Here is a 25,106-nt window from a genome sequence, read left to right as displayed (position 1 = left end):
CGGATCCAGTTGGCAACTGGCGGAAGCTGACAAACAACAAAAACGAGGCGCATGAGGGGTGCTTAGGTGCTGCTTCTCTCCCATTTGCAGCATGACGTTTGTAACGTTTCCCCCCCCTTCCAAGCCACGCTACGGCCCTTATTCGATCCTAAAAAAGCTACTACCTAATTAGGGCATCAATCAATTCTTTGGTGAGCAACACCTGGCACCGGGGAAAGCGATGCAATGACTCTGCCGTTCTCACCTCGCTCTGCAGCTTACTGTGTATGCTTGCTGACTGACTGACTGACTGACTGACCAGATTGCCTTGTGACTCACAGCAGAAAACAAGACCTGAGCAACTGGCGACTCATCTCGTTGTTGCTGACGCTTGCCCCAAGGCGGATGCAAAAGGCGGAAACAACATTCCAGAGTACAGGGAGTACATAGCAGACAAAGCCGCGCCCGCTAGAAGCTTGTTTGCTCTGCTCTGCTCTGCAACAACAACCATCATCGACGACAACGACGAGAAACCAACCGTACCTGGCTTCTCCACCCCCGCCTACACCTCCCATCCGGAAGCCTCCTCACACAGCTTCCCCCTTCCTTACCTTACATTCATCTCTCACCCGGGCATGACTAAGAAAAGGCATCAAGCGTTATACTCGAAGCCGCAGTCAACTGCACCGTCTTCATTGGGTGCCTCAGCTTCAGCCTCTTCTTCTACTCGTAAGTCCAACTACAACCCCACGCCCATCGCGCACACCCCCCGGGCCGCGGCCCCTCCCCTTCCTCCTCTCCTCTCTTCTCTCTATCCCATCCTTACCTTTCCTCTCTCACCGAGCTCCTTTCCGTGACGTCGCTTCGGCCACTGACAATGTTGCAACACAGAGACCCAACGTAGGGGCGTCAACGAACTTTTGGCTGATCTTCGCCGATCATCCTCCCGTGCTACCCCGACAGCATCAGCAGCAGCATCGGCAGCGACCACGCCCACCGTCCCGCCCGCTCTCCGACAGATCCTCCAGATCCCAGAGACCCCTCCGCCGGCCCCCAGGCGTGTCCCAAGATTCGACGCCACAGGCAGACGAGTACCACCAGGCCCGCCACCTCCACGCAGCTGGTTATCACCATCCAGCCATGTCCAGCGCGCACACGCGACCGCCGCCCATCGCGGCGCCCAGGCCATGGAGGGCCTGCCTGGCACATACGAGCCGGACAAGGGCAGCCTGATGGATCTCGTCCTCCGAAGGATGGCCCTGAACTGGGAGCTCCATAAGGATTACGATCAGTACTACTTGCACACGCTGCCCAGCCGCGTCAGGGCCTCGTTGGCAAAGTATGTTGGCGTATGGTACGAGGGCGGCGCATCCGCTACAGACCTGCACAACATTCTGATTCCTCCTGCGACGCACGACGGCCAGCAGCCACTTGACGTCGATGGCCTGGTGTCCCTGAACAACGACGTCTACTCCCTCGACCTGACTGGCTCGGTGGGCCACTCCATGTCCGTCAGGGAGTTGGCCGACGTGCTGTTCCCACAGCAGCTGGCGAGCGCCGCCGAGGCCGTGCAGGATTCCTGGGACACAGCAGAGGCGCCCTCGCTCCCGCCGAAGCTTCTCCCCAATATCACGCATCTCTGCCTCACCGTCGCCCCTAGCGCACAGCAAGGCGGCGGGATGCCCGGCGTATCGTGGAAGCAGCTCCTCTCGCTCGCGGCGAAGCTGCCCACGCTCACGCACTTGAGCCTAGCGTACTGGCCCGAGCCGTCGCTGACGCCCAACGCAAAGTTCTCCAAGATTGTCTCATCTGACGGCCGCGCCGAGAGTTATTCAGGCACGGGGGCGTACGCGCATACCCTGGACGATGACTGGTCCGAAGCCGTCATTCTGCTGAGGAAGCTGAGCAAGTTCCTCTACGGGCTCGAGTATCTCGACCTCACAGGCTGTGGGGCGTGGTTCAAGGCGCTCATGGCCAACGTTGACGGAGACCACATCGACTGGACCGGGCCATGGGGCAAAGTAACAAAGCTGAAGTTGAGGTATGGGTATGAGATCAGCGTAGACACACCGATTGCGGACCACGAGAGGTTCCGTGAGGCGGCGCACATGGCAAAGGCGATTGAGAAGTACATTGTAGCGCAAAGAGCTGGAAAGGGGAGATTTATCAACGTGGATAGTGATCCGATAGAGGATGCGCAAATGCCGTTGATGCCGTTTATATTTTGAAGAGACGGGAAATCAAGTTACAAATTATTCCCAACACAAATTCTCGAGTATTCAGTCCTCTCCCAGTTCATAGTGCATTCAACATCGTGTACCATAGGTTTCCTCATTCATCTTGTCCACCAGCCTGCCGCCGACTTGCATCCCACAGCTCCCTGAACTTGCCCCGTCCCTGGCTCAACAGGTCCCGGGGGTTCCCGACCTCGACGACGCGGCCCTTGTCGAGGACCACGACGCGGTCAAAGTCGACGACCGTGTCCAGCCTGTGGGCGATGGCGATGATTGTGTGGTGTTTGAATTCGTCGCGGATGAGGTCCTTGACCATGCGCTCCGTGTGAGCGTCGACGCTGTGTAGGTAGGTATTCGTCAGTGTTCCGGCTCTCAGAGTTGGAATAGAATAGGGGCGGATGGGTAACGATGAGTAATAGTATATGGGAGGAGGGGGTTAGCATGAAGGGGAAAGGAAAAGGGGAAAGGGAAAAGGAAACGGAAATGTGCTTTACCTGCTCGTCGCCTCATCTAAGAGGAGGACCCGTCCGACGTCTTTTCTGAGCACCGCCCGCGCGAGGAAGAAGAGCTGTCTCTGTCCGTGGCTCAGCGCCTCTTCCGCGAACTGGGCCTCGAGGCCGCCGTTTTCGCGGATGGTGTCCCACAGACCGACGCGGGTCAGGGCGGAGACGAGGATGTTTTCGGCGGCGGCGGCGTCGGCATCAGCATCGGATACTAAACCCAGCGGGTCGAGGTTCTGGCGGACCGTGCCCGGCAAGACGAATTGGTCCTGGGCGATGGCGACGAGGGCCGATCGCAAGGGCAGGAGGGGCAGGGCGTCGAGGGGGACCCCGTCGATGGAGATGTTGCCGGAGGAGAGGGGGAGGAGGCGCAGGAGGGCGAGGAGGAGGGAGGATTTGCCGCTTCCTGTGCGGCCTACGATGCCGACTTTGGAGCCGGCGGGGATGGAGAGGGATATGCCGTCCAGGGCTTTTGTGGTGGTCCTCCCGGGGTGGGTGTCTTGGTTGTCGGGTTCGGGCTCTGGGCGTGTCTGCTGCTGCTCGTACGAAGCTACGATGTTGTGTATCTCGATGGCGCCGCGGGAGGGCCAGCCGTGGACGATTGTGGCCTCTGGGCTCTGCTGCCCTCCGGCGGCAGACCGAATCATCAGCGCCTCCCTCCCGAGCGCGTCCGCCTCGGTCTCGTCCGGCGTCTCCTCGGCAAAGTTCTTGATGCGGGCGACCGCGCCGATGGAGGTCTCGAGCGAGGTCCAGAACTGGATGAGCAGCTTGAGCGTTTCCGTGAAGGAGATGAGCTGGACGAGGGAGACGCCCGTGAGGGCGACCGAGACGGTGTCGCGGAGGTGGACGGCGAGGCCGACGACGAGGAGGGCGAGCGCCGTGGTGGCGAGGTCGAGGACGAGGGTGAGCCACTGCTGGGTGAGGAGGAGGATGTAAAAGGGGCGTTGGGAGCGGTCTATGAGGGCGTGGGCGCGGGTTACGGAGGGGTGCGTGAGGGCTTGGGCGCGGATTGTGGGCAGGCCTGAGAGGGTTTCGAGGAAGTGGGTGCTTTTGGAGAGGCTCTGGTTAGCCTTTTTCTTTTTCATTGCCTAGACTCGGAAGATGAGGATCTAGGGGTTTGGTGTTGGGGAGGAGAGAGGGAGAAATGGAGACTTACTAGACGGGGGCTTTTTCTTCGAGGTCTAAGAGGCGGAGCTGGCGGGAGGTGCGGAGGTATGCGCGTTGGATGTAGTAGAAGATGAGGATTAGGACGGGGAAGCTGATGGCGATGTACCATGAGGCAGAAGCTATGAGAAATGCTTTGCCGACGCAGGTGAAGAAGCCTGTTGATGATGCTCGGGTTAGATAATGCCGCCATGTTTTTCAGACCAGAGAAAAGGGGCAGTATGGCTTACTTGCGAGCGAAATCACCAGAGCCAGGGGAAGGCTTCTGTCTATCAGACCTACGTCTTGTGAAAATCTAGGATGTGTTAATACCATGGGATTGAGGGCGGCGTGAACGCAAGCTTACCGGGTGGTGATGGATCCTGTATCTGTTTTCGTGAACAGAGACAGGGGCGCGCTTGACGAAACATTAGAATTCATGATCTATCGTATGAGGGGTTTACGCACGGTACTCACTGCATGACGGCTTTGAGTAGACGCTGGTGCAGACTGATGCCCGACTTTGAAGCGACAGGAACAAGAACAAACCTGAAAGAACGAAGTCGTCAACTTGGGGCGCCTCTCAACTCAAAGAGAGAAAGCCTCTATCTTACCAGATGAGTACGGCAAAACACAACACACCACTGATTTGGAAAGCGGCATACACCCCGAGGTAGTAGGCATTATGGCTCGCTGGACTTTCTGCTTGAGAGTCCGTCCAGAACTTCAACCATACGGCTGGTCTCATACATTAGACATGCTTTTGTCGAGGAGGTCGTATCAATGTGTTGTTGAGACTTACTCGGAAACGTAGAAAAGAATGCCCACGTCACCTCCAAGACCATCAAGACGGCCACGAGAGCAGCGCCAACGCTACCAAAGTAGTAGCCGTATACGCTCCAGTCTCCCAGCTGCCGTCTCTTGTCATCCTGGTCTTTCAACGCCTTGGTGCTCTTCTCTACCGGGGCGTCACTAGCAGTCCTATCTGCAAGCTCTTCTGACTCGGGGGTGCTCTCGTCCTGTTCCTCGATATTGGTAGAGATGAGACTTGAGACGTAGCCCCCAGCCTTTCGACAATCCTCAAAATTTCCTTTCTCTACTACTTTGCCGTTCTCGAAGGCGATGATCATATCTGACTGGGATAGAAAGCTCACTACACCTACTTGTCAGCATTATGTATCATAAAGGGTGATGAGTGCTGAGAAGTTGGTACCTGACTGAGTCGCAAGCACAATCGTGGTTCCCCAACATCGGAGAATTCCATTCTTGGCACTGAAGACGCGCTGGAACACTGCCCTGGCCGTATGGTTATCAAGCCCGCTGAAGATGTCGTCAAAGAGAGCGATTCGAGGGCGTGAATAGATGGCTCTGGCAAGTGCCTATGCCTAGTTAGTCGAAGGAGGTGAATCCAGCTAATGGATTTACATACGACACGCTGCTTTTGGCCACCACTTAAAGCTATTCCTTTGCTTCCGATCAATGTCTCGTCTCCATCCGCGAGTTGAGCGAGGTCCTTCTCAAGATCACACGCCTGGAGAACTTGCTGATAAAGTTTCTGGTCAAGGTCAGAGAAGCAGATGATGTTCTTTCGAATGGTGTCGTTCTGAACATCCAGTTAGTAAGGCTGTTATATCCTAGACCGGAAGTTCACTCACAACGAGCCAGGGGCTCTGCTCACACCAAGAGATGCGATCGCTGGATAGGGCAACTGTTCCAGTGACGTGTGGCAGTTCACCGAGGAGACCTTTGAGAAGCGTACTCTTCCCGGATGCAACAGGTCCCGCGAGCATGACGAGTTGGCCCTTTGATATGTCGAAATCCATTAACTCAACGGCGAGAACCGTTTCGGGCTTCCACGCCAACGTCACGCCTTTAACGCGAATAGCGATCGTGCCTCCGGACTTGGTATCTGTTGATAACTGCCCTTTGCGGCTTTCCAGATTCTGGAGTCGCACATCTTGAGCGTCGGAGCTCGTACCTCCAGAGTATCTAGCGGGTGAGTTCGACGGAAAATCTCGATACTCTGTCCGCGGCGGTTCACACAAGTACTTTTCGATCCGGTTGAAGCACCCCAGAGCTGCACTCATGTCGAGCACGACCTCGAACATCCAAAACAGCGGCTGGGCCAGCAGGATAATCAACGACAACGCGGCGAAGAGCTTCGTGGCGTCGAGGCCTTGCCCATTTTTGGAGGCAATCGTCGTGTACATGGCAAAGGCCACGACGGGGGCGATCATCAGGGGCACTTGGGCCACGGCGGACGTGACGGCGCCGATCACGCGGAAGGGAGTCGCCGCTCGCATCTCGGCGAGCCGGAGATCGGCCAGAGTCTGGGAGAGTTTCTGGGTCAGACCCGACATTTTGATGCTTTTGATGTGGCCTATCATGGCCGAGGTGATGCCTTTGAAGGTGGTCAGCTTGGCTTTTGTCTTCCTCAGGAGAGAGGATGATACAGACCGATGCGCTTCTGAACCTTTTCAACCCAGATGATCTGGTACTTTTGAGCAGAGGGGGCGAGGAATACGGTGGCACCCAGCGCGAAGACCGACACGATGATCGGACCAGAGGCCGCATAGCCGAGGTGAGTGCTGAGAATCCATGTGGCGAGGGCGATTTGAATGGTGTTGGCCCAGAACTCGTGAATTTCGCGCCAAGCACGAATGATAGCTTCAACCTTGGTGACGAAAGTCAGTACTGATGTCGGTGATGGGAGGCGAAAGAAACTGCCATGACTTACATCGGTCGACATGAGAGTCACAGCCGCAGAGTCGTCTCCCGGAGCGACACGCAGCTCCGTCGTCTTGGTATAGATGGCAGCGACCAATACGCCCCGGAGCATGGTCAGGCACCGGAAAGCGGCGTGCCAGTAGAAGCTCGACGAGACGGAAATGCCCAGGTACACGAGCCCATAGGCACCAACGAGGCCGTAGCCGTAGTTGGCCGTCTCGGACGGGTTCTGCAAAAAGTCGAGGAACCGATTCAGGATCAGGGGCTGGCAAATGGTGAAGCCGAGCAGAAAGAGCCTGGGGAGGACCACTGCCAGCAACTGCCACTTCAGCGTGACGATGCACGTCCTGATGAGACGGTACCTTGGCGACGATCGTGATGCTTCACTAGGCTGGTCGTTATCGGCCGTCGAGACGCTCGACGGGGGCGACTTGTTCCAGTGAAGCCAGAACCTCTCATTCAGCGCGACAGCCGACATGGACCCGTCCAGGACGAACAGGTCCAGCGGCTTCAGGAGACGACGGAATCCCGTCAGCAGCAGCGGCGTAAGCCACCAAAAGAGACCGCGGCTGTAGATGCCGCTGGTCTCCTCGGGGCTGTACGACGACGATGGCGACGGCACGAGATATCGCGTCTTCTCCTGGGCTTCGAGGATCACGATGGCCGCCTTGCACGCGAAGGACGCGGCGAAGACGGCGCTGATGGCGACGCTTAGGTGCGACAGCCACATGGTGCGGAGGATGGCTCCGTCCAGCACCAGGGACACGAGGATATATGTATTCAGGATGGACGAAGGCTTAAAGCTCTTCGCGTGTTCTATGTACGAGAGTCCGGCAAACATGATGGTGGCCGCGAAAGACGCGCAAGAGGCGGCGATGGAGACGGCGCGCAGGCGGCTTCCGCTGCTGCTGGCCCCTTCCCCGCCCCCGACGACGACGATGTCGCTGCGATGGTGCGTTACCCACAAACCTATGAGAACCAGTTGCAGGATGGCGAGGAGGGCGATGGCGGCCTGTTTGGTTAGACAGAGCGTGGTGCCGTTGACGGCGTAGGGGAGTTTGCCGAGGTGGCGGAACCGGAGGGGCGCGATGAGAATGAGGAGCGAGGCGGGGAGTATGGTGAAGAGACATTGTTCAAACGTCAGAGTAAAGTCGAAACCGTCGCGACAGTGCTGGACGATTGGTCCAAAAGCATCGTCGGCAGTGAGGGAACAGCCGTCGGAGGTTGAGTTGGCCATGATGAGTGTGGTATTCAATGACGGTAGAAATAGTCAGGAATCGTTTTGAAGAAGCAAATAAACGAAACTGAAAGGGCATGAGGGGGATGGCTCGTTTTAAGGAACGGGAAATTAAGCTACACGTTGCGGCACAGTCAGCCAAAGAGTGTTCCCCTGAGACAAGTCTGTTTGAGGAAGGTAGATAAGCAGAAAGACTAAGTTGGCTAGCGGTATTGATCAGGTGACGGCAGAAGAGATGAATGAAACTAACAGCACTCAAAAATTGGACAGAATAGTGAAGCTGTCCGCAACACCACATACTGCAGCTATCTCGACTGTGGTCTTCTGCTTTGGATAACGGTGCCAAAAATGGACAGAGTCAGTTCCTCTTTGCTCCCGGTGGAGTGACGATCTAGCCTGGAACGAATGCTTCCAGAGAGTCAAGGGTCAAATCAGAGTTTAGCGCTGGCCAAGCTGGGGGACTCATGGTCCCCTGGGGTTACGGGTACGGTGACTGCACCAGGAGACAAAGAATAGAACATACCTTGAGCCTCCACAGGCGGCAAACGACCTCAGAAGCAAGACCCTGAAGAGTCTTGACTGGTTATGGAGGCTCCAAAACTTGCTGTCGCATCCTTGTTGGTCTCCTGTTTTTGTTGTTCTCGTCCAAACAGGTTTCCCGGGTGTCATCCGATGGCCGGCTGGTGACGGGGCCCTGCCACCCTTGTTGAAAGGGTACGTATACATCCAATAGTGTAGGTCTAAGCGTAGCCGCCAATCGGGAAAGAAATGCTGTGGCTCAGTAGCCGTAGAAAGACCGATGACGTAAACTTGGATATCGTTCTACTGCGTACACAGTACCTGCACATCCACAACCCGAACAACAAGTCACCAACCACACACCCTTCTTCCATGACTAAAGATCTTGGCCACGTCAGGCTCGACTTAGACCTGCTGTGTTGTTCAACGCCTCGCCAAGCAAAAGATGATGTCTCCCTGCCTGTGGATTCTTGCACTTGTTCGTGGCACCCACGTTGTGCTAAGACGCCCAAGTTCCAACTACCGCCCTACCTTCCACCCCCCGTAGCATATGCGCCTACTCTAATCATGGTTTTGCCCCCAGTACAGGCGAGTGACGCTGATGGGGCCGCGGGCCTTGTTCCTGTCCATCGTCTCCATCACAGCATTCTTTCACCTCCAGTCAGGGTCCCCTCGGTTGCATCATTGCCGGTCCAGGGTCTTGGATGGCTGGTTCGATATGATTCACCCATTGACCCTAGGCTACTTGGTCTTCCTCAAAAAGGCCTGGACCCCTTTGCTACCTTTAAAGTCTTTCAGTCGCGGGGTCTTTTGATTTTGAACACCACGTTTCCAAGTTGACAAGCAGAACCTACCATAAGTCTCTCGACAAACCTCTGGTCCGCGGTCACAAAGTCCCGCGGTGTACCCAAACAATCTACAACCAAACCCCGTCTCCATCCAACCATTCTTTCATTTGTTCAACGCGAGCAAAATCAGCCAATATCGACAACATGCATTTCACCGTGATAGTACCGTTGGTACTGTCCATCGTGGCATTCGTCCTCTCCTTCCTCGCCCTCTTCGCCGGGCACAAGGAGGGATTCATGGAGGACTACGACGTCGTCCGCCTCAACACCTCGACCCTGGGCCACAACCTCATCCCCTCCGCAACCTCGGAGGCTGATCCCGCTGCTACCACCGGCAGCTTCCTCGACAAATTCATCGACGGCGTTGGCGACAAGGTGTCCGACGTCCTCAACGATATCGGCAATGATGTCGCTGACCGCCTCGCCGACGAGTTGGGAATCTCCGAGTGGTACTCCCTGCACCTGATGGACGTATGCCACGGCCAATTTTCGCCCAACGTCACGGCGCCCAACGTCTGGCTGAACGTCACGAACTGCACCCAGCCGTCCCCTGGTCGTAAGTAAACCCCCGCTAGTACCTTGCCCTATCGTCTGTCATGGAAGCTAACATGGAAACACTAGCAAACGTGAACCTCACCAAGATGCTGGACCAAGAACTCGAAATAGGCCCTCTCAGCCTGAGCCTGTCTGACCTCAACTGGCCCGACACCATCGAGGACGCCATGGACAAAGTCAACAAGGCCCTCCTCGCCATCTTTGTCCTCTACGTCATGGGCATCGGCTTCTCTGGCCTCGCCATCCTCGGCTCGCTGGCCGCTTTCTTCCTCGGCTTCAAGAAGCGCATGACGCTCACCAACTTTGCCTTCGCCTTTCTGGCGGCTCTCCTGCTCTTTGCCGGCAGTCTCGTCACGACTATCGGCGCGAAGGAGGGCGCGAAGCAGATCACCGACATTGGCGAGGACGTCGGCATCTCGGCAAAGGTCGGGCAGAAGTTTATGATTATCTCCTGGGTGGCCTTCGCCGTCATGTTTGCGGCGTCCGTGTACTGGGTCACGCAGTTCTGCGCTGAGAGGCGGTCGCGCAGAGCGCCGCGCGGTTATACCGAGAAGCGCCATAAGAAGGGCAGCTTCTAAGATTCGAAGCAGCATTCTCGCCGGTTTGACTCGTTAAGAGTCGTCAAGCCATAAGTGCGCCTTCACTTCTCTCAGATTGAGAAACCGCAGTACGAAAGCGATGTATTTGAAACGATACCCTTGTCGTGTTTGCCCCGATAGCTGGCATATCATGGCTATTCCCGACGTCACGATCCTTTTTTAAACCTTGTTCAAGATACCATTGTCGCGATATATAAAACCAAAGTACATCATTTCATAGCATTACTTCTAGAACCACATCAATAAAGATGCCATCAATCAAAGAAACCCAGTGCCGGCTGTTGACACTCCCAGTCCATCGTTGGTGAGACTATAGCTGTGATTGTAACTTCCTCTGTATAAGTGAATATGAGTCAAGTTCAACTTCAATATGAGAACCGCCGAATGAGGTATGATGAGCTGTCGAACTTCGTTCACGCTCTTCAACATCGGAATCTGCCTTCGGAGGAGACCCACCCCGGCTCCGGCGTCACGCACCCCGGAATGTGGGGTACGTCATTCCTCCCCAAACAGGCAACAACCACCATGTCTCAACCTTGGTCAAACGGACCCAACCTTGACCGTCGCCTTAGGCACGCCACACTTCAACTACACCTCACCTCAAGGGCGCTTCAACTCTCATACTTCACCGCCGTCGCACCGTTGCATACCACGCTTTCACGGCTGTGAAGTTCCGTATCTCCTCGTTCTCCTTTTTTACCTCCAAGTATAGTGCGTCTCCTCCCCCTTGTCGGTAGAGCACCGTCAGGATGCCCTCCCTCCCGTTCTCAGACCGCATCTCCTCCGCGGCGAACATGCAAGGCCGCAACGACAACGGCGAAGAGGAATCCCTCCTTGGACGGGGCCAGCAAAAGGTGCGGCGTTTCTGGGATGGCTTCATCGACTTTGCCCTGCAGGGTAACATTCTCGAGATCGCCTTTGGTTTGATGTAAGCACCTATCCCCCTAATTATGCTCGACAAGCATGCCATCCTTAAGTATGAGGAGACGACTCAAGAGCAGGTCCCTCTTATATCAACAACGCTTACACGCAATAATGTTGTTTGAGAGTGTCAGCCAGCTTCATGTTGGACTTTTTCCAATATGAACGGGGATCCTGGTAGATTGACGCATACTGCTCGATAGCATCGCGGCCGCCTTCACGACCCTCGTCAACAACTTTGTGCAGAACATCATCATGCCGCCCATCTCCGTCATCTTCCCGCTCAACCGCAACATGGAAGAAAAGTTCGCCGTCCTAAAGGGCGGCCCGAACTACACCCACGACAACAAGTACACGACCCTCGAGCGCGCCAAGGATGACGGCGCCGTCGTCTTAGCTTACGGGTAAGATTCTCCTTTAGTTCACGCACCTTAATTCTGCTTGATCATCACCACGGAAAGACTTCATGTGGTATCGGGTTCGTCCTCGTCCGGAAACATCCGCCTTTGTGACTCTGAGGGATTACACACCCAAAGAACCTCGCTCAACCGTCTCTAACCCCCACATAGCTCATTCCTCAACCAACTCGTCTCCTTCCTCTGCGTCGGCATCTCGCTCTACGGACTGGCACACGTTTTCCAGTTCTTCTCCCGGGAGCCGATTATTAAGCATACCGTTAAGTGCAAGTACTGCCGCAAGCGGATCAGCAATAAGGTGCGCATCCATTCATGTCCAAAGAAGTTCTCGGATAGATGAGAGTATAACCCCGTTGAAGCTGACCAAACGAGCATTAGGCGCAACGCTGCGTCAACTGCACCAGCTGGCAAGACGGGCGTGAGGAGCGGGCTCATCAGTAATGAGGCTCTTCTCTAGTTTCTTTCCAATGGTGGCGGGAGCACGCGCGAGTGTGTGCTCGTCCTCTCAAACTAGGGTTCTAGCATATCGGGGGTGGTCGGGGGTGGCAAGGCAGCATCACGAAAGCCGGGTGTCGGGTGTTGTTGTGTTCATAAGCATTATTCCAGCATAGCAGGGTCTGGAGTTGACAGAGTTCAGTGCCGTTTCATGGTTTATGAGTATTCAAAGCATCATCCTTGAAACCCAAGTCCATATTCTTTCTTCAATGAAGTGGCCGATTCTACTTTACCACGTATTCATATCCGTGTTAATCCAAACGCTCTCACTACTTGATGAGATGCGGCTACATCACGTTCTGCCATGCCCCTTCACTCTACTCGCCAACACTGTACTTTCCCAAGGATCCCATCTCGCACCGTTATACGCAAGCCTTTTCTTCTTCTTTACCGCTTCGTCAAACACCAGGCATCGTTTCTTCTGCAACGCCCCCGTTCCGCCTGAAATACTCCTTTTGCGCGCGCGGCGACATGACGTGGCGGAATGTTATAAACGCCGCACAACAGAGGACGAAGACGCCGCCCACGCACGCTAACGCGATACCGGCCTGCACGCCGGGTTCCATTGCTTGACTTGCTTCTGTAGTTCTGCGAGGTGAGATGGAGTGAGGCGGAGAGGGAGAGGGAAGCGAGAAAAGGAAGAGATTGCTGTCGCTTGGCTTGCAAGTATAAATTCAATTCCTGGTTTGAGACTGTGGGAAAGGCGAGACGCGGGCAGTGTGCAAATCTTCATCTGGCTAAGTGGTGGACGCTGGGGAAGTAAGAGGTGGGAAATAAATTATGCTTCAATAGGATTGTATCTATACAACATGCTGCTCCTCACGTAAAAGAACTATCGCGATTCGTTGCCCAGCTGTGCTGAGACTGGTTCAACAAACAATGCTTTGGTTGTCGTCGGTATGACAGCCAAAGAAGAAGAAAACACCTCGTCTTTGACTCACACAAAGTCAACGAGGTGAAGGGAAATCATCGCCACAACAGGCAACAAAAGGTCATTCTTGACAATGAGTGAGAAACAAGCATGTTGTTACAGTTTTGACAGTCATTATGCGTCAACAAAGGCCGCAAAATTATTCGCGAGGCCGCCTGTTGCTGTTCCCATAATATACCCAATGCTCGATGCCTCGACCGAAACAACATCTTCAAAGACCTGGCTCTGCCACCAGCATACTTAGAACATCATGAACCCAACTGCAGCAATTGCGCCAGCAAGAAGACCGTCCCGGGCGACACGGGGTGCAGCGGCGTTAGGCGTTGACGTCGAAGAGGCCTGCGCACTCGTGGCCGATGCAGCGGACCCGGACCCGCTCTGCGCCGATCCCGAGGAGGACGCCGTGGCCGTTGCAGTCGCAGTCGCAGTAGCGCCGGTCTGAGCTTGCTGCAGTTTCTCCAGGCCAGCGGTGACGGTGAGGGGAACGTAGAGGCTTGTAGCCGTCAGAGGCGAAAGTCTCATGTTGGCCATCATGGCGGTGTTTCCGCTCTTTGTGACGATCTGCTGGTAGTCCAGGCCATCACCTGAAACGGTACCAATGTACTCGATTGATCTGGAAAGAAGAATATTCAGCGACCATGGTCAAGATTTTCAACCGCCCACTATCGGATGCGCCTGGGTGATGGAATGACGAGTAGATTAGAGTGTGGGGACGACTTACACTCCGCTGGCAGTATGGTCAATGTGAAGTTCCATGGTCGACGGCCCTCCCACGAGGGTCATCAAGGCGGAGGGGTCGGCGCGACATTGATAATTCGTGCTGTTGGTCTGGCAGCTCACGATGTACGTTGTCGCGGTGGGATTAGCGTCCTTGATGGACGCGTCGTAGGGGTTGTCACCGAAATAGGGGTTGAGGACGCTGATCACGGACGTGGTTTGCGCCGCGGTGATGCCCACGAAGGCTAACCAGGCTGTCGTGCAGTACTTCATCTTGTGATCAGTACGTAATTAAGATGGTAAAGAAAGATGTCCTCGTAAATATCGCGGCGAGGCAATGTTTTTTCCTTGGCTGGCCATGGTGGTCAATTTCCCGGCAAAGCTGTGCCGCAGGCTTACTGGAGGAATTGGGCCCGAGAGTCCATGGCCATTTCTGGTCAAGCGCTCGTGTCATCGTGTGTTGGTAGCGAGAAAAAAATAATAATAAACCAAAGCCCAAAAACGGCAGTCCAGACTGCTGTTGACAAGCAATACTCCGATTGGACGCCGCGCAACAATGTTGGCTGTCATTCTGATGAAGAAAATCAACCGTTTTGTGTTATGGAAGTGATGCCATGAAACGCCTTGTTGCGAACCCGAATGATTGAGGCTCGCTGGCACACTCGAACAGCTTCACACACTATGATTTTCTGAAAAATCGGACTGTGACCTGTGTGCACCACGCAATTGTTTGTACGAAATATGAGGTAGCTGGCAATATGTTATATTCGTCCCCTAGAGATGCTCGTTTTGGTGGAGTGCATCGTGTATCCTGCCTTGAACAAGGCATTGATTGCTGTTAACTAATACGCAGGTCAAAACTCGTCTAGCATCGGCATGCTGTAGACAGACGTTAGCGATTGGTCACTATGGCATGGGCGTGGTAGTTGTGCAAGCTGGAGCTGAGTTTATTTTGACATCTTCCGGTCTGCGACTCTGCGGGCTTAGATTCGCTGAACTGTAGCGGTGAGTTTACTAGGACGCTTCAGTTGCAGGATGCCCCGGGCGGGAGCAGGACGGGTCGGATGAAATGGCAACATCGAAAGCCCTTGCTAGTTGAGCTCGACGTGAGTGATGGGATGAAAGATGGAACGAACTCGTTGGAACAGTCGCTCAGAATAATCTTGTGGCCAGTGCACAGAGGCGCACACAGTACAGATCGAGACTGAGTTTAGCAGTGCGACTGACTCCAACGTTGAGATGGTCACAAAGACGAAGGCGTGGTCACCGGCGAGAGCCGAGTGATGGTCTATCGCGCGTGGGTAGAAAGCAGATGCATCTGCAGCGGTGGATAATGACCACACATTGGGTCCTGCCTAACACGGATGAGGGAGTTGCAGCGAGCGGAAAGAGGGCCCCGAGACTCGCAGTCGGAGCCTATCAAACAGCAAATCGAGGCGGAATCGGCTCCCACTTGGACTTCACTTCCACTCGGGGTCCAGATATCGTATGTTCCACGTTGACGAGGGCATGGTCAATTCTGATCAGCTGCGATCGAACGGTATCCAGAAAAGATCCGACAAAAGGAACCGTTGGGTGGCGGAGAGGTGAGACCGAGACCGTGATGTTTCTGAAGAGGGATTTTCTGGTCAGGCCGGGTTGTGGGCATAAAGTCCCGGAGTGATGCCCAGCATTAACGACGGGATGGGAAGGTGCTGGTGTTTTGGTCGAGGTTTCCTCATGGGATGCAAGTTACCTAAGCCTCCTCTGGAAAGGCAAGACCGCAAGAGTCACTGTTGTGAGTTGCGACTTCCTCAGTAGCGCAGCGGAGCGGGGACGAACGGGCATGACGGGGGCACGGGGGGGCCACGGGGGGGACAGCCAACCCCTGCCGGTTCCTGCCTGGCTGGCAACGTCCGGCCAGTCAGATGGCCAGTGACAAGAGGACCGTCTCCAGTCCGGGCGCCCGTGCCCACCCAGCTCATATTATTATTTTTTTCGAAATTCGCGGTCTTGGCATTTCTTGGCCTTCTTCCCTTCCATCCTCTCATCGTCGCCCGTTTTGTTTCCCTCGCCCAGCTGCCAATGTCCACCACTAGCATTGGATGATCCAGCAGCCGTCGGCCCTTGGCCATCAGGCGAGCCGCGGTGGATGCTACGGATACAGTGGTACACGCACACACTGCAGATACCTACTCCGTACGCACGCTACGGTTACCCAGCTATTATCGCACGCATTGAATCGCCCCCGAGATGGAGGTGCTCAGCTCGCATTACACCCACTGCCTGCAATGCAGCAGCAGGTCTGCTGCTGGGTTGCCTTTTGGGAAGGCCGTTGACGGTTGAAGTCTCAACCTGACTGAACTGACGGGAAGCGCCGTTGTTACGAGGAAGCCAGCCTACGGAGCACACCTTACGCATACAGTGAGCATGAGGTCTGCCGAGACAAGGGCAAGCCACCTTCGTCTCCCGTGGGTCGTGGACCTTTGACCCTCTCACACATTCGCCGAGTCTCCAAAGGGCGCCGTACCATCTTGTCCAAAAGTCTTGGCTTTCGTCCCATTTTGCCAAAAGAATGCCAATCGCTCACCTACTCTCCCGCCCAGCCTTGGCCGGCAAGGACGGCGCATTGGCAAAGGCTGCAAAGTCCTCAATCTCTCTCCGACACGTCTTTCTACTCACCTGAAAGTTGAGCCGCTCCCCTTTGCTCGCAATACTGCTGTCACGACAGTAAATCTCCTTCACCGGAAACCCCTCCTCATTCTCTCGGCTCCGTTCCTAGCTTGCTCTTTTAAGGAAACGGACCCCTCCGACCAAGACGCAACCTTTCCCTGCTTGCTGACAGCTTCCGCTTTGCTGTATTCGTCGTACCTCATGCCATCGCTACAACCGCGAAACACCCGCTACGACCGTCCCATGCTATAACCAGGGTCGCTCACCACCGCCGCATACGAACAAACCCACTCTCCGCCCCAAAGAACGGCCAACGGCCTTTCCTCCGACCTTTCTCCTACTTTGATAGGGAAATCAACGGCGTGTCACCAAGTCCCCGTCTGGCTCCCCCAGCTTCAACACCCGCCCTGTCAGCCTGGTCCGCTGCATTGCATAACCTTGCCTTGCCAGTATCGGTAGCTGTCCGACCCATGAACCGCCTCCGGTGGCTAGCTCGTTGACGTCAAGCACTGCTGCACCTTTCGACCGGCTCGAGACTCGACCAATCCACATTCTACGTCGCCACGATGAGGTGCTCGCAGCCTTCCGCCGCTCTGCTGTCACTGTGTTTCCTTGTCTCGAATGCCGTCCTCGCCGATGATACGACCACTGTTCCGATCTACCTGCCGCACTATGATGCGAATAGCTGGTCGCAGCTGCGGGGGAGTGTAATCTCAAGTGTATGAGCGTCTCAATGCTGCCGGAGCTTCCTATCGAATGCGATTGCTGTGATCTAACTATTTGCGCCATCGTAGAATGCCAAAGAAACAACATATACCGTCTTCTGCCCGCCACAAACAAGCCCCAATTGCGACCTAGCCATCGAGTTCCCCTTCGTCTTCTCCGAGGGCGAGAGCACGCTTCAGTTCCACGGCACCAAGACATCAACTCTGTAGGTTCTCGCCTCCCGCAACACGTGCGTCGCTTGGGAAGGAGTGGGACAGCTAATTTTGACGTGGGCGGACAGCATCGCCGATCTGGGCTGCACATTGAGCGGGACGACAGCTGCGACATGTTCAGGATACTCGAGTCTAAAGAGCGGATACATTAACGGCAAATTGACGGGCCCGACCGAGGTGTCATGGACATCGACCATGACCGGCTCTGAGGTGGAATGGGGTATTCTCACTATGGCCGAGGAGCCCGCGGCTACAGCAACCCCAGCGACGACAACGACTGCCGACAACTCGAACTTTGACGACTTCTTGTACACGGATAGCCTGTCGCCTTCATTACCTGCCGAAACCAACCCGAGCGCTGCCCCTCGTCTTGGTCGCGGCTGGGCTCTCATTGCATCGGTATGCAGCATGGCAGTTGTCGCGTTGGTGGCATAACCGGCGACGTTTCTACGCTCTCAGACTACCTACCTACGGCACACTATACCCACAATGGCGATCACAAATGATCTGCTACTCGGAATCCGAAAGAAAACGAAATAGAGAGCGGCATCATCATCATGGAAAGGCAGCATACGAAGCAGATCAAAACTAGGAAACTGGATCTCGGGACAACGATTTGGAGAGGGTGACACATGATTGGAGTTTTGCCCACGTGTCAGCATAAAGGGGGAAGCAAGTGGAGTGTCGTTGGCGAGCCCATTGTCTTTTCTACCCACAGAGCTTTTTCATTTCTCGCAATGTGCTCCTTTTTGGAGTTATACCCCGTATCGGCGTTGAATTTATTTACGATCAAGGGATCAACGGCAAATATAAACATGGAAAGGACAGGAGGAGATGATTCCTAGTCCTATGATTCTTTGTGCAACCAGTTTCATCGAAAATTCGTGTCGTTTATCCACCGAGAACATGCCCGTCAAAACAATCTGTCACTCATCTCATCATCTTAGAATGAACGGATCCTTCGAGCAGTCACACGTTTGACAGGATCCCCGCTAGATTGGTCGGCAGTCCTGCGTTACGCTCCACGCAAGACAACATGTGCGTGGAACGCGGACAGCTATTATACTCGCCTCTTGGACGATCGATTCTTCACTAAGCAGCAGGGTGACAAGCATGATGTGTTAATTTGAGGTCTTGAACATTAGAAACTTTCAGGGGTATGTATAGTCTTTCATATGTTCAGAAATAATGCCTTTACCCAACGCCAGTTACGCCTATTTTCCCTAGATTCCTTTCTACACAAGAGGCAAATGCCAAAATAGCAACATGGCGCCCAAGACGCTTGTGTATGTACATTTGAACAAGATGTTTGCTGCGTCACTTTGGCTCGGGACGGTGGCGAGAGGCGGGTCAGTCGTCGAATTACTCGTCGAGTTGTCGGTTGCATTCGTGAGGCTGGCGCAATGCCCGTCAGCGGTTGATCCCCCGTTGGCTCATTATCCACTGAATGCACAGCGCAGGACACGGAAGGACGCAAAGAGGGTTGGTTTCCGCAACGGAGGTTGTCGCAAAAAAACCTACTGGCTGACGACGAGACCCTGGATGATCTCGAGCGCGCTCATGGTCTGGCCCAGGCCGTAGCTGCCGTCGTCGCCGTCGACGTACCACTTTTGCCCGCACGTCACGTTGCCCGCCGCGGCCTCGCAGGCTTTGGCCGCCGCGAGCGCGCTCGGGATCAGGATCTCCTTGACCTCGGGCAGCAGGGCGGGCATGACGACGGCGGACTGCCACATGAAGCGCGAGAGGTAGCCCTTGAACGTCTTCATGTCCGTGTTGCAGGTGCCGACCGTCTCGCACGCGGGCTCGTACATGATGTTTGTGCTGTTCTCGTCGAGGGAGAAGAAGCTCTTGCGCGCCGTGGCGAGCATCTTGGTCGCGCGGTCCGCCCAGAGGGCGTCGCCCGTGTGGTTGGCCATGACGGCCGCGCCGTAGAGGTAGATGCCCGTGGAGTAGGTGAAGGAGACGTAGTTCGTCTTTGTGCAGTTGTCGCGCGCGTCGGCGCCGTCGTAGACCTTGAGGTCGGCGTCGAGGAAGCCGACGGCGGCGGACCAGTCCCAGACGTACGAGGCCCAGTCCGCGTAGCGGGAGTCGTTCGTCGCGGCGGCGAGGCGGGCGCCGAGCTGGAAGAAGCCGCCGTTGCTGACGCTGTTTTTGTAGTTGAGGCCGTTGGGGTTGGACTCGTAGATCTGCCAGAGGAGCCCGCCGCCGCAGTGCGTCATGTTCCAGCGGCCCGCGAGGGAGTTGAAGATGTTGCGGCCCATCTGGAGCCAGGCGGGGGCCCCCGTCGAGGGATCGGGGTCGGGGAAGTTGCGCTCGGCGGCGGACATGACGGCGAAGCCCCAGAAGCCGAGGTCGTCGTTTCCTTCTTCGAGTTCGTGCTCGGGGGGCATGAAGTCGTAGTTGGGCCCCGTGTTTACTTTTGCGGTCAGGGCTTGGGTCAGGACTGCGTTGTAGGTTGCGTCGCCTGTGTAGTGGAAGTAGTCCATCATTATGCCCCAGAGGGCGCCGGCTTGCCACCAGTAGTATGGTTCCGGGAGGTCGCCGACCATCTATGGAGATTGTCTTGTCAGTTCTTGTACTCGATGCTGAGACTATCCTTCTCGTTCGTGGAGACCTGAAATGTCTGCTCTAGGTTGTCATACCTTGGGATCGCTGGAGACGTTTCCGTTGTAGTAAGACATGGCACCGAAAGCCAGACTGCCGGCAATAGCCTTGACGGAGTCTTGGGGCTCTGTTAGCAAAAGCTTTACATGGTTGGGAATTTGGGCGGCACCAACCTGCGTTATTTACATCGAGCGTCTTGGGCGATGTGAAGGCGGAGACCGCCGTAACAGCCACGGAGGCGATGAGAGCGGGCTTAATGAGGACCATGGTGATGATACCAGGAGCTGATCTATAGACTTTGGGCGCCGTGGGTTGTCACCGTTCTGACGATAGGACAGTGTCTTCAAGAGACCAACTACTTATCCAGCGCCTTTCACAAAGGAATGTTTCGGATATAGCAAAGTAGGGAATACTCCGTCAAAGAGGGACGTAGGGTGAGAGAAGACAGTATTTCCTAAAGGAATGGCTTTTTTGGGTGAAAGAGGGCGAGAAACAAGCAGCGAAACAGTTCACGAGAAACGAGAGGAGGTTGAGAAGCGAAAGTGGCAGCGCATAGTTTAGGTAATAAACAGGCAAGAAAGTATCCGATCTACATACAGGGCAACCGAGGCGTTCCTCTTAATGAGTGAAAAGGAACGTCGCAACCAGGGGGGCGAAGAGGGCAGTTCGCTGTTCAGGTCCCGGCGCGCGGTTCGTGAGGTGGCACTAGGAGCGTTGAGGGGTGAAGTTCAAGGAATAGACGGCAGCTCCGGCCAATGGGGGGGGGGGGGGGGAGGCCACTCGCTGAACTTTTGGTTCGACTCAGCCCACCTTTCATCCCATGTTCCATCTCTTTTAGACTTCTTGACAGCTGCTCGTACAAAAAAGTCTCCTTGCCCACATGAATCCCGCCGGTCTCCCCCCTGACTCTTGGGGCGGGCGGTTGTGAACTTGGGTGTAGACAGGGGCTTCGACTGGGTCATCTCCCCATGTTTTGAGAAGCGCGGCGGCGGCCTTTAGTCAGGTACGCACATACGGATGTATATACTTGCAGTCTGGAGACGCTGCGCTGTCACTGGGCTGAAGAGCTGAGGAGGAGGGGTGGTTGACTGGTCGAAAGGGGAAGTTCCAACGGGACCAGAGCCGCCGAAAAGGGGGGGGGGGGGGGGAGGGGGATGCGGGAGAGCGGGGTGTGGGCGGTTTGTGTGGTTCTCAATGCAAGCTTACAATGAACAAACTTGCATGAAGAAAGGGTATTTCGAATTGTGATTGACAGGCCAGCGTTGTACCGGGACAACCCATGGCAGATCGAAAGAGGATGGGATCATAGAAGACCTCTGGCTCTTTTGGAGTTCTGCTGTCCAGACATGTTGCAAGGCCGGCAAGAACCAGGCAGGATGTCGACGATTGGGCCAGTGATTGGGCGCTTGTTTGGAGGAGTGGTGAGAAACCCTTGACGGGATGATCTACTTGAGAGCCGCTAGCTCGGGTTACCGTTACCTCCAGCTCGACACATGAAACAGCGACGGCACCCAATTTTAGCCCTTGCCTAATGGAGAATGGCGGGGGCCTGGGGGTGCCTATCGGCAACCATGATTTCTGGAAATGGTTGACAAAACGGCGGTTGTTTTTTTCCCTCTTCTGTGGTGGCGCCGTGCCGAATGCCGGGTCTCGTAAACAATATGGAAAAGGTAATGGATTGGTTCTCGATGGCGCGTTGCTGGCGGTTCATTTCTCAATTCTACTTAGGTCGACTGAAAGCCAGGCAAGCACTGGCAGGGTCAATGGGCAAAGGCGACGACTCAACTGGATCGGAACCAATAAGGCAGATTATCAAGTCCTCATGGCTGTCGACATTTCGAAGAAACCCGGTGTAATAGCATATGGCTCTTGTCCAACGGTTGCGATTGATTGATTGCCCGACGCAGTTGCTCAAAATCACGTGATCATGGTGGGGCCGAATGTTCGAAGCTATCACGATCATCTCACAGGCGTTTAAGATATGAGAGCTGGGGGCCGTACGCAGTAGTACATAATTGTTTACTGAGATAAAGAAGTCATCACTCTGCTACTGGAAATTTATAATGACGAGCACTGTATATTTCAAATTGAAGAGTAATAAAACAAACCGTAAAAGAAAAAAGAATGGTCAATGAAGGTTCCAAAGCCGGCGCATCACGGACTAGTTAAGACTTCACGGCCTTCTCCCCTCGGCCACCTAGGCGGCCGCCCCTTCTGTTGGGATAGTAACAAGAATGGTTCTCTATATCCCCCCTTCGGTCTAACGTCTGAGGTTGTAGATTGATGCCGCTCACATACATGCAGGGTGCCCAGCTAAACACTAGCAAATTCCCTATTATCTTGACATTAAAGAGACCTCATCAATGCCTATCTACAGGCATTTTCCCCGAAATAATACTTTAATACTTCTTGTACGGCAAGGAGTAGGGGTGAGTTTCCCACACCCCCTAGTGAACAAGACCTGACTTCTCCCACTCACGAGACATTTCGTACGCACATGGTAAGAATTAGCTCGAGATACATAGGAAACCGATCCTGGTGGTGGTGAATCATTTCTACATATATCTCATGGTGACTCACTCCGGCCTCTATCAGCGACTCATTGATCCTTCATGTCAACTAACAATATAGATACATGATAGTCATTAAGATAAAACAGCCATACTCAACTAAGAGGCAACTTACACACGCCCACCTACTGCTTCGTCATCGCTTTAAGGCAGGTGATGAGGTTGTTGTAGTGGACGTTGATGTCTCGAGGAAGACGCCGGAAGAGGCAGCCGAGGAGATTCTCGGTCATGTGCTCAAGATACAGAAACAGACGCCAGTCCTAGACGTTTGATTACGAATGCGTCAGAAAGAGAAAACTTAGGTAAGGGATAAATGTCTAATCTTTATGCCTGCATATAATTTCCCACCGTCCCATCGCCCCGACCGAATATGTTCAATGCTATATAAAACACTTTTATTTGGCCGTCTTCCCATCATCTATCAATGCCTCGTTACAAACCAGTCCCATCTATGCGACCACCCCGTTCGCCGCCGCCTCCCTCGTCTCCTCGTCCGGCTGCCGCGCAGCTCCGCGCACCTCGGCCAGAACCTTGGCAATGGAGGCAAGAAACCTCGTGACCTCGTCCTCGGTACCAATCGTAATTCTCAAACACCCAAGACAGCCGTGCTCCTTACCGCGGAACCGCACCACGACGCCCTTGTTCTCCGCGAGGCGCTCGTACACGGCCAACGCCGTGACGTTGTCCGGCCGGCCCGCCGCGTCCAGCATCTCGTACAACAAAAAGTTACTCTCCGTGCCGCCGCGCAACCTGCCGACGCCGGGTACCCGGGGAAGCTCGGCAATGATACGGTCCCGCTGCGCCAGGATCTTGGCGCGGTTATCCCGCATGACGGCCAACCCCTTGTCGGAGACGGCGTACTGCGCGAGCGCGCTGGTCGGCGTGGAGATGTTATACGGCGCCTTCATGGCGTTGAGCAGGCGCGCGACGGGCGGGGAAGCGAACGCGGCGCCGAGGCGGATGCCCGCCATGCCGAACGCCTTGGAGAGGGTCTGCATCACGACGAGGTTGGGCCACTCGAGCACCCACTCGGCCATGGAGCTGCCCTCGGGCGCGAAGTCGACGTAGGCCTCGTCGAGGACGACGATGCCGTTCCACGTCGGGTGCTCCAGCACGCGCCGGACGTCCTCCTTCGCTAGCACGGATCCCGTCGGGTTCCCGGGGGTGCAGAGGTACACGAGCTTGACGTTGTTGTCCGGCTCGCCCAGCGCGGCGAGGATGCCGTCCGTGTCCATGCCGAATTCGGGGGCGGCCTTCAGCGGGACCTTGACGATGCTCACGTCGTTGATCTGCGCCGAGACGGAGTACATGCCGTAGGTGGGCGGGCACGTCAGGATGCGGTCCTTGCCGGGGGCGCAGAAGCAGCGCAGCAGGGCGTCGATGGCCTCGTCGCTGCCGACGCCGACAAAGAGGTTCGCGGGGGCGAGGTCCTTTGCCGTGTGGGTGTGGGTGTTGCGCAGGCGGCAGAGGAGCTGCTTGAGTTCCGGTTGGTGAGGGTCCGGGTAGCGGTTCAGGCCTTTGAAGTCGATGCCTAGGTCGCCGGCCTCGAAGTCGGACTGCAGCGAGGGCCCGTAGGCGTTTTCGTTTGCGTCGAGGAGGACGTTTGTGCCGTCATCTTTGTAGTCGCTGAAGAGTGGTGTCAGAGATGGGGAATGTTTATGAGAGTCTTGTGAGTGAGCTTTTTTGGCGAGTGAGAGAAACTTACTCTCTTGCGCAGCGATAAGGCTCGAGGGCTAGAATATTCGGGCGCGCACACGTTTCGAGGTTAAAAGGCGACATTGTGGCTTGGGTATCTGGAGCGTCTATTCTGATCAGATGCTGTGAGGATACTGAAGCGGAGTGAATCCTTATATCACCAGTTTCTCTCTCACTTGAGTACGATAGTTGACGTCGGGTTGAGTCAACTCTCGGCCACTGTAAACTGGGTCCCGACAGCTGGGCCCGCCGACCCCGGAGCCATACGTCGGCACCAGCCCGGGCCAAAGCGGGTCATCAGGGAATGGCAATTGGCCAATGAGGTTCGATATGTTGCCTCTGTCATCCATCCGAAAAAAATCGATTTCTGAGATGCCCACAGGGCTCAGTGCAGATCGGGGCAACACTTGCGCGGAAAAACTGTAGGAATACTGATCGTGACCTGTTGCAATCTCGGCTCAAAACAGGCACTCCGAAGCCGTCTGGCTCGGCATCGGCTCAATTTCAACGCGGGACATGGAGCAAAGTCTGAAGTGATGAAGCCGATTGATGATTTCAAGCCGCAAGTCAATGTTCGCAGACGACCTTAAGTGAGTACTGATTCGTCATACTTCATATAATTACAGGCTTTCGACAGAGCCGCAATTCTGCTATCAAATGGACTGCATAGAGAATAAGCACTTCGATTCCCCTCCTCACGCAATTATGCAGTTGAATGAATGCATGCTCAAGTATGCTCTCAGGCTAATTCAAAAGCTTAGTCGGATTCCCAAGTCAGCTTCATCCTCGTTTTCAACGGGCAGCATTCTGTGATCTTCACCATACT

The 25,106-nt window shown here is 55.1% G+C and overlaps 8 protein-coding genes across 8 annotated transcripts; 4 read left to right on the top strand and 4 right to left on the bottom strand.

Annotated features, from left to right (window-relative positions):
- Positions 1 to 91: 91 nt before the first annotated feature.
- CLUP02_17519 (tafazzin) lies at positions 92 to 2,207 on the top strand (the record flags this gene model as incomplete). The annotated part of the gene is made up of 3 exons (XM_049296428.1): positions 92 to 96; positions 302 to 708; positions 871 to 2,207. 3 exons carry the CDS (start codon positions 92 to 94, stop codon positions 2,205 to 2,207), a joined length of 1,749 nt encoding a protein of 582 aa, XP_049137652.1.
- Positions 2,208 to 2,310: 103 nt separating this feature from the next.
- Positions 2,311 to 7,820, bottom strand: CLUP02_17518 (uncharacterized protein; the record flags this gene model as incomplete). Its single annotated transcript, XM_049296427.1, has 13 exons — positions 2,311 to 2,551; positions 2,708 to 3,760; positions 3,870 to 4,035; positions 4,108 to 4,172; positions 4,224 to 4,274; positions 4,334 to 4,405; positions 4,471 to 4,594; positions 4,659 to 5,009; positions 5,070 to 5,235; positions 5,286 to 5,459; positions 5,512 to 6,257; positions 6,314 to 6,530; positions 6,594 to 7,820. The coding sequence occupies 13 exons, from the start codon at positions 7,818 to 7,820 to the stop codon at positions 2,311 to 2,313; spliced, it is 4,653 nt and encodes a 1,550-aa protein (XP_049137651.1).
- Positions 7,821 to 9,331: 1,511 nt separating this feature from the next.
- Positions 9,332 to 10,320, top strand: CLUP02_17517 (SUR7 protein; the record flags this gene model as incomplete). The annotated part of the gene is made up of 2 exons (XM_049296426.1): positions 9,332 to 9,743; positions 9,809 to 10,320. 2 exons carry the CDS (start codon positions 9,332 to 9,334, stop codon positions 10,318 to 10,320), a joined length of 924 nt encoding a protein of 307 aa, XP_049137650.1.
- A 405-nt stretch (positions 10,321 to 10,725) lies between these two features.
- CLUP02_17516 (large conductance mechanosensitive channel protein) lies at positions 10,726 to 12,119 on the top strand (the record flags this gene model as incomplete). The annotated part of the gene is made up of 6 exons (XM_049296425.1): positions 10,726 to 10,831; positions 10,914 to 11,011; positions 11,079 to 11,269; positions 11,466 to 11,666; positions 11,832 to 11,976; positions 12,057 to 12,119. The coding sequence occupies 6 exons, from the start codon at positions 10,726 to 10,728 to the stop codon at positions 12,117 to 12,119; spliced, it is 804 nt and encodes a 267-aa protein (XP_049137649.1).
- Positions 12,120 to 13,218: 1,099 nt separating this feature from the next.
- Positions 13,219 to 15,648, bottom strand: CLUP02_17515 (uncharacterized protein; the record flags this gene model as incomplete). The annotated part of the gene is made up of 11 exons (XM_049296424.1): positions 13,219 to 13,323; positions 13,366 to 13,717; positions 13,826 to 14,066; positions 14,221 to 14,265; positions 14,337 to 14,444; positions 14,502 to 14,523; positions 14,729 to 14,835; positions 14,899 to 14,983; positions 15,045 to 15,176; positions 15,247 to 15,537; positions 15,595 to 15,648. 11 exons carry the CDS (start codon positions 15,646 to 15,648, stop codon positions 13,219 to 13,221), a joined length of 1,542 nt encoding a protein of 513 aa, XP_049137648.1.
- Positions 15,649 to 15,728: 80 nt separating this feature from the next.
- Positions 15,729 to 18,541, top strand: CLUP02_17514 (uncharacterized protein; the record flags this gene model as incomplete). The annotated part of the gene is made up of 10 exons (XM_049296423.1): positions 15,729 to 15,768; positions 15,900 to 15,948; positions 15,989 to 16,103; positions 16,176 to 16,271; positions 16,312 to 16,574; positions 16,646 to 16,957; positions 17,009 to 17,192; positions 17,268 to 17,404; positions 17,480 to 17,837; positions 18,359 to 18,541. 10 exons carry the CDS (start codon positions 15,729 to 15,731, stop codon positions 18,539 to 18,541), a joined length of 1,737 nt encoding a protein of 578 aa, XP_049137647.1.
- A 387-nt stretch (positions 18,542 to 18,928) lies between these two features.
- Positions 18,929 to 20,282, bottom strand: CLUP02_17513 (glycosyl hydrolase family 76; the record flags this gene model as incomplete). Its single annotated transcript, XM_049296422.1, has 3 exons — positions 18,929 to 19,960; positions 20,054 to 20,133; positions 20,189 to 20,282. The coding sequence occupies 3 exons, from the start codon at positions 20,280 to 20,282 to the stop codon at positions 18,929 to 18,931; spliced, it is 1,206 nt and encodes a 401-aa protein (XP_049137646.1).
- Positions 20,283 to 23,034: 2,752 nt separating this feature from the next.
- On the bottom strand, positions 23,035 to 24,364 carry CLUP02_17512 (histidinol-phosphate aminotransferase; the record flags this gene model as incomplete). Its single annotated transcript, XM_049296421.1, has 2 exons — positions 23,035 to 24,211; positions 24,291 to 24,364. 2 exons carry the CDS (start codon positions 24,362 to 24,364, stop codon positions 23,035 to 23,037), a joined length of 1,251 nt encoding a protein of 416 aa, XP_049137645.1.
- Positions 24,365 to 25,106: the final 742 nt, after the last annotated feature.

Source organism: Colletotrichum lupini, chromosome 10, assembly GCF_023278565.1.
Source record: "Colletotrichum lupini chromosome 10, complete sequence".
NCBI classification, from domain to species: Eukaryota; Fungi; Ascomycota; class Sordariomycetes; order Glomerellales; family Glomerellaceae; genus Colletotrichum; species Colletotrichum lupini.
The sequence above is the reverse complement of the archived record's forward strand: the minus strand, read 5'-3'. Positions and strand labels throughout refer to the sequence as shown.